This window comes from Mus pahari, chromosome 9 (assembly GCF_900095145.1).
Source record: "Mus pahari chromosome 9, PAHARI_EIJ_v1.1, whole genome shotgun sequence".
Classification (NCBI taxonomy): Eukaryota; Metazoa; Chordata; class Mammalia; order Rodentia; family Muridae; genus Mus; species Mus pahari.
In genome coordinates, this window is record NC_034598.1 from 91,777,986 (window position 1) to 91,783,985 (window position 6,000).

The following is a 6,000-nucleotide window of genomic DNA, read 5'->3' on the forward strand; positions in this document are numbered from 1 at the left end:
GACCATCTAAAAGACTATGTTTGCTATTATTACAGTTTACATTTTATTTTTCCCATGACATGAGCACGAGATGGAATACACAGGTTAAAACACCATACTCCATTTCATGCTCACCTCGTGGGAAAAGCCAAAATGATTTGTTTGCCCTGTCAGTGAGTTCAAGCATCTTGTTTCATAGCTCTAGCGTTTCTTTTCTCTCTTGCTGGAGTCTTCTTGTGAACTGTAGGCATTCTCAGTAGTCCCTCAGACTATTCTGAACACTAACTCTTCATCTGTTGAATGCAAGCTGAAGCAAGATTTTCATTTATTGAACTACAGAACTATTCACTGTGACTTAAAGTTATTCATTTAATACATGTTTCATTTATAAATTCATCCCCCAAATCAAGACCAGATATTCTCTTACGAAGTTTTTTTAATCTACATTTTACCTAGAATATCTGTTGAGGTGTAGGGTAAGGCTGACAGTTTCTGTCCCCTTGCCCCTTTTTTGAGAGGTGGTAGCATGTGAGCAAGTCCAGCCTGGCCTTGAACTCAAGGTTCTACTGCCCACTTAGGGCTGAGACACACAGTTGAAGAAGCTAGATTCTTGGCAGGACTCTCACCCATACTGTATCATGCCAGGAATTAGTTAATTATACATGTATCACACATTAACTCCAGAATTATACAAATACTCTTAGCATGTTACAGTAGTATCACAGAATGAGGTAGTCCTATTCTTTTCAAAGAATCGCTTCTGTCCGTATCGATCACTCAGTCAACAAATGTCTTTCCATTGTATGCTAGAGTTTTAAAACTTTCCCTTTTAATTTCTTCAGTTCCCCACTGGTCATCTAGAAGATGTTCCTCGCTTGTTATATGTGTGTGTGCTCACATGCCACAGTGTGTGTCTGGGAGTCAGAGGACAGTTTTGTAGCATGGCTTTCTCCTTCCACCTTTCCCTGGGTTCTAAGGATTGAATTCAGGTGGTCAAGCCTGCAGGGGCAAACACTGTTCCCACTGAGCCACCGGGGGCACCAGTGTGCAGTGTGGGATTTAACACTTGCCTCCTTTTATTTACTTTCCAGGATTACCATGATGCAGGTATTTGTTTGCTAAAAGTTTTTCATGAGTCTTAAAGGTGGTTTGTCTGTCTGTCATCTGTCTGTCTGTCTGTCTGTCATCTGTCTGTCTGTCTGTCTGTCTGTCTGACTAGGTTAATTCTAAAATCCCTGCTTTGTTTTTTGGCTTATTGTGGAAGTATTCTCTTTTATTTTTATTTTTTTTCATGGATTGACATTTTCAACTCTGAGGGATTCCCATTCAGCTCCGAGGGGTTCCCATTAGTTCTCTTTTCTGTCAAGTCCCATTGTTTTTCTCACTTCTTTATGTTCTTTATGTTGCTGATCTCTGGCCTCTTGCATCTTACTAGGTTTTGTTAGGAATGCTCTTGTGATCTCCTTTCTGCACCTCATGGGTTTCCTTCAAATTGAGATCATTTCTAGAGAATTATCTTGTTCTTTGTGGTTCGTGTTTCCTCTGCGTTCCTCTGTCTTATGTTGGTGGCTGTTTGTGTGTGGGTGAGGATGCCAGTCAGATTGAGTACTTGGGGTTGGTTCCAGAGACCCCAACAGCACGTCTTCGGTGCATTTTCTCCCTCTCACTGATGTCTGCATGGCTGCGAGCACCTTCGCAGTCTTAGAATGCAGCCTGAAGGAACTGTATGGCCTTGCGGTGGAAGTGAATGCCCAGAGGCCTCTTCAGGTTCCACAGCCTAGCGGCAGTGGCGTTTTGGTGGCAGCTGCTGCAGCAGCCTTGGTGAACACAGAATGTCGAGAGGATGATCTTTAGGTCCCTCGGGGCAAGTGTAGGTGAGACCAAGGGACAACCCCAGTAGCCACAGGATTTCCACAAGGAGATCTTCCCTGGGACTCTCTGGTTTCTGTGTGAGACGCCTGCAGCTGTGGCTTGGCTGTAATGGATATGAGGCGGGCTGGGCCCAAAGAGCACAGGCTTGGAAGGGTTTGGAAACAAAGGAAAAGCTCTATTGGTCCTGCTGTATGGCTGATAAATTGCTGCTGGTGTTAGTGGACTGGGAAGGAGACTTTCCTGAGTCCTTTGAGACCAGCATCAACAGCCTCTGATCCCAAGGCTACACAGTGCCAAAGGGGACTCTCCCACCAAGTGAGCCGCACACTGACCCAAGGCTGGCTTCCGGTGGGCCAGGCGTTTGGCTGCTGGCTAGGGCTTCGTCTAGCAGTGGCTGGGATGGACAATTTTCTGAGTTTGGGGGAGATACAAGGTAAGTGCCTCGTGTGGAGCAGAGGCTTCGCTTTTAGACCAGCTGGCTCCAGGGACTGGCTCTAAAGTTTGTGGGGTCTGAGTCAGGGCTGCTGGGCTGCTGGTCCAGGTTGTTGGCATTTTGCAACTTTGAGTTTTTAAGGCTCTGGTGTGTTCTTTTTTCCTTCAAATAAGTGATAGACACTGAGATTCATAAGAAACCTTCCCAAAGAACAAAATGAGAATCAAATCCAAACCTTTCGGTTTTGAGACAGATCTTCATAGAGCAGGCCTTGAACCCAGGCTGGTTTTGAGTTCATGGCAGTCCTCTGAGTGTCCCACAAGCTGGAATCACAAGTCAAATTCCTAAGTCCACAACACAGAAGTCCAGGATCCTGATATCCTCTGCTTCCTCCACACCCAAAGCAGATAGCCTGAATTAATTCTATCTGATCCCAAGGCAGCCTTTGCCAGAGAAGCAGGAAGGACGCGTTGGCCTCACCCAGGGGGCAGCAGGGCTTGGCGTGTGATGTCTCTGACAGAAGTCCAGGGCATCTCATAAGTGCCCCTAGGAGCTTGCCTTTGTTGTGGACAACCACCCCCTTTCTGGTAGAGGTGTCAGAACCAGGATGACGGCACTTGGCCAATTGTAACACAAGGCAGAGATTGGCGCTAGATGTGTTCGCCAGCAGTGAGGTGAAGGGAGGCGCAGCCTGTGAAAAGCGGGGCCCGTTGAGCATCTCAGGAGTCCATGAGATGTTTGTTATAAAGAGTGTGTTCCTATTAATTAGCTTCCTCTTGTGAGTGTGGTTCTTGACCTGGACACAAGCTGTCCCTTCCAGAAACAAGCAGTTCAAGGGCCGGGAGATACAGGCGGTAAGCATCATCTCTGGTCCTGTCTTGCAGGTGTTCACCCTGCTGTGGATCGCCGACTGGATGGTCCATCGCTTCTGGAGAAAAGGAAAGGACCCAGACAGTTTCTCCATCCCGTACCTCACGGCGCTGGGCGATCTGCTTGGGACTGCTCTGCTGGCCTTAAGCTTCCATTTTCTCTGGCTCATTGGAGACCGAGATGGAGACGTTGGAGACTAATGGGACCTACAAGCTGTCGTGGGGTCACGCAGGGGAAAGACACAGGCAGCCATTGCTGCCCCTCCCCAAAGCTCTTCATCTGTCCTGTAACTTATGCCAGGGTAGTCTGCAGTTCACCCTGACTCCATAAATGGCCTTAATGTACTTTTTGAGGAATTTGTGCCGAAACCACAATGAACGGTATTTGTGCTGCTTTTTGTAGAATAAATAATTTGACACAGACATAGATACAAGCTCACACTCTAAAGTTAATTAGGAAGGAATATAGGATGTTTACAGTGAGTTAATTTTGAAATCACAGACCTAGCAGAAATAGACTTTATTATTAAGTTATAATGCACGGTTAGAGGCACGGGAGCGTTAGCCTTCTTTGGCTTACAGCTGTGTCATACTACAGAGTGCCATGACTGATGTGACAGGGGCCAGCTGAGTGTCCCTTAACTCACAATACCCATCCCACCGAACATACAACCAGCTCACTTTTACCCATGCCTAAAACCGCCCTGCGCCAACGTTCATCTCCGCTCTGTGAGTCTCAACAGCTAACCCTTTGAGTAGGTTTGTTTTTCCTTTTGCGGAGACAGGGCTGTGTTGTCCCTGTGAGCCTTCTGCTTGCAGTCCCCTTGCTTTGGTCCCCTCCTCCAGGTGCTAAAAGCACTGAGCTGTCTTGCTCATCCTGTGTTGAAAAAGGTTGATCCGATTTAGAAAACCGTGATTAAAGCAGAAGATGTGCTGAGCTACATTTGCGGTCCCAAGATGGCATGCGTGCATGTGCGCATGCGTGAGGGACAGACCCCCACCCCCCACCCCCCACCCCGAGAAAGACAGAGACAAAGTAATTTCTTTTTCAAAAATAAGTACCATTTAATATAACGCAGACCTAAGATCTGGGACGCGCAGGGGGTCCTGTTGCCCTTTAAGGCGCCCTGCCTGTCGGATGTCCCAAGTTGGCGTCTTACCTCAGCATCCACCGCATCACAGCTCCATCTACTGGGACGCCTCACGTAGGTGGCTGTATTCCTCAGATGTCCTTCTGAAACTTTGGCCAATATCGTTAAGCACCTAACCCCTGGCTACTCAGTAGTAAGCACTTTTAGATCACTTAGCACTTAAAATTGCCGTGCAATCGTTCAAGGCCGTTAAATATTTAATAATTTAAACTGCTGAGGGCATGGACTCTGCATGACGTTGATTGTCATGGCGAGGTTGTGCTGGTGAATGTAAATATACTGAGGGAGTTTCTCATTAAATCTTTATGGAGGCTGTGGTTTCGAGTTGTATATCTTTGCTTGTTTTTTAACTTCGTTCAGTTCTCCTGCCTTACAATCAAACTTTTAAGGCATGGAACTGAATGAATTACAGGGTCTCTCCTTTGGAGAGTTAGTGTCACGAGGTGAACATTCTGACAAAATAAGCATAAAGTTTAAGTTGATGAATAAATACTTAGTTGCAAAGATTATTTTATTTAAAAATTAATAAATACTACCTTTCATTTTTATTATAAAAGCATTTGTGAATTTGGGTTTTGTATTTGGCTGTACATTCTTTGGTTTTTGTTTTGTTTTGTTTTGTTTTGTTTTGTTTTGTTTTGTTTTGTTTTGTTTTGTTTTGACAGAGTCTTGCCCAGGCTAGGCTTAAACTTCAGATCCACCTGCCTTAGCCTCCTGGGATTCATTTTCTTTAACTCACAAAAAATATGCAGAGTAAGCCGCAGTGTTAGCCTGGCTGACAGTGTTAGGCACATCCCTAAGCACGGGAAGATGTGTGAGTTACAGCATGTGGTGCCGACAGCCTCACCCGGCAGGTGGGTTGAATGGAGACTCCTGTCTGTGTTCTATCAAGGGGGCCCTGGAAATGCAGAGGAGCGGCCTCTGTAAGCTTTCACAGCCATGCAGTGGGCAGACTCCTCTGGACCAGTAGATCTTGTCAGATGCATGCGTGTCCCACCCCCAGATGTGCAGAGGGTCCGCCTAGTTAGCTGAGAGGAAGCCCAGTCAAGCGTTACTAGTCTTTTAGATTGCCAGCAGGGAAACCTCACCTAATGTGGACCAACTGTGAACTGTCCCCGTTCCCAAGGTCAGAGAGACTGTCTATGAACGTTTACCTTATCAAATATTTTTTATTTTATAATGAAGACTTTTAGATTAAAGAACAATGACTCGCTGTACCAGGCGGGATAGTGGGAGGCTTTATCAGAACAGCAAAATGTCTAAGACACATGTAGTGGGCAGAAATAGACTCGGACTTAACGCATTGTGAAGGGATATGAACTGTTAATTACAGATCTTTGAAAGTCTCTGTGTAAGTATGTAAGTTTTATTTACCCATAAAATGGTAAATGAGCAGTATTTTTATACCACGCAAAACCTGCTTTCCAAAACTGGTTTTCCACTAACTTAACCAGGCACATTATACACACAGCCAAAAAAAAAATCATATTTTTTTATTCTTGACCATCCACTTATTTTGAAATTTCCAAACAAAGTTTCTTAGAAGCTGTAGAGCTCTGCCTGCAGAGCCACCGTGGATCCGAACCGGAGCGTGGGAAATCCTGAAAAGAGGAACAGGGCTGCAAAGGAAAAATTGGGCTCTGTCTAGTACATCCTGATCAAAGCCCATATTTTATTGTTGGAACTGGCTTAAATA

The 6,000-nt window shown here is 45.5% G+C and overlaps 1 protein-coding gene across 4 annotated transcripts in view; it reads left to right on the plus strand.

The window, feature by feature from the left end:
- Slc41a2 (solute carrier family 41 member 2) overlaps nt 1-4,831 on the plus strand; it is a 100,548-nt gene extending 95,717 nt beyond the window's left edge. For all 4 annotated transcript variants that reach the window (XM_029542554.1, XM_029542556.1, XM_029542555.1 and 1 more), the window contains one exon: nt 3,169-4,831. In XM_029542554.1, the coding sequence (XP_029398414.1) occupies nt 3,169-3,354 (186 nt within the window). In that variant the 3' untranslated portion in view covers nt 3,355-4,831. The remainder of the gene's footprint in view (nt 1-3,168) is intronic.
- Nucleotides 4,832-6,000: the final 1,169 nt, after the last annotated feature.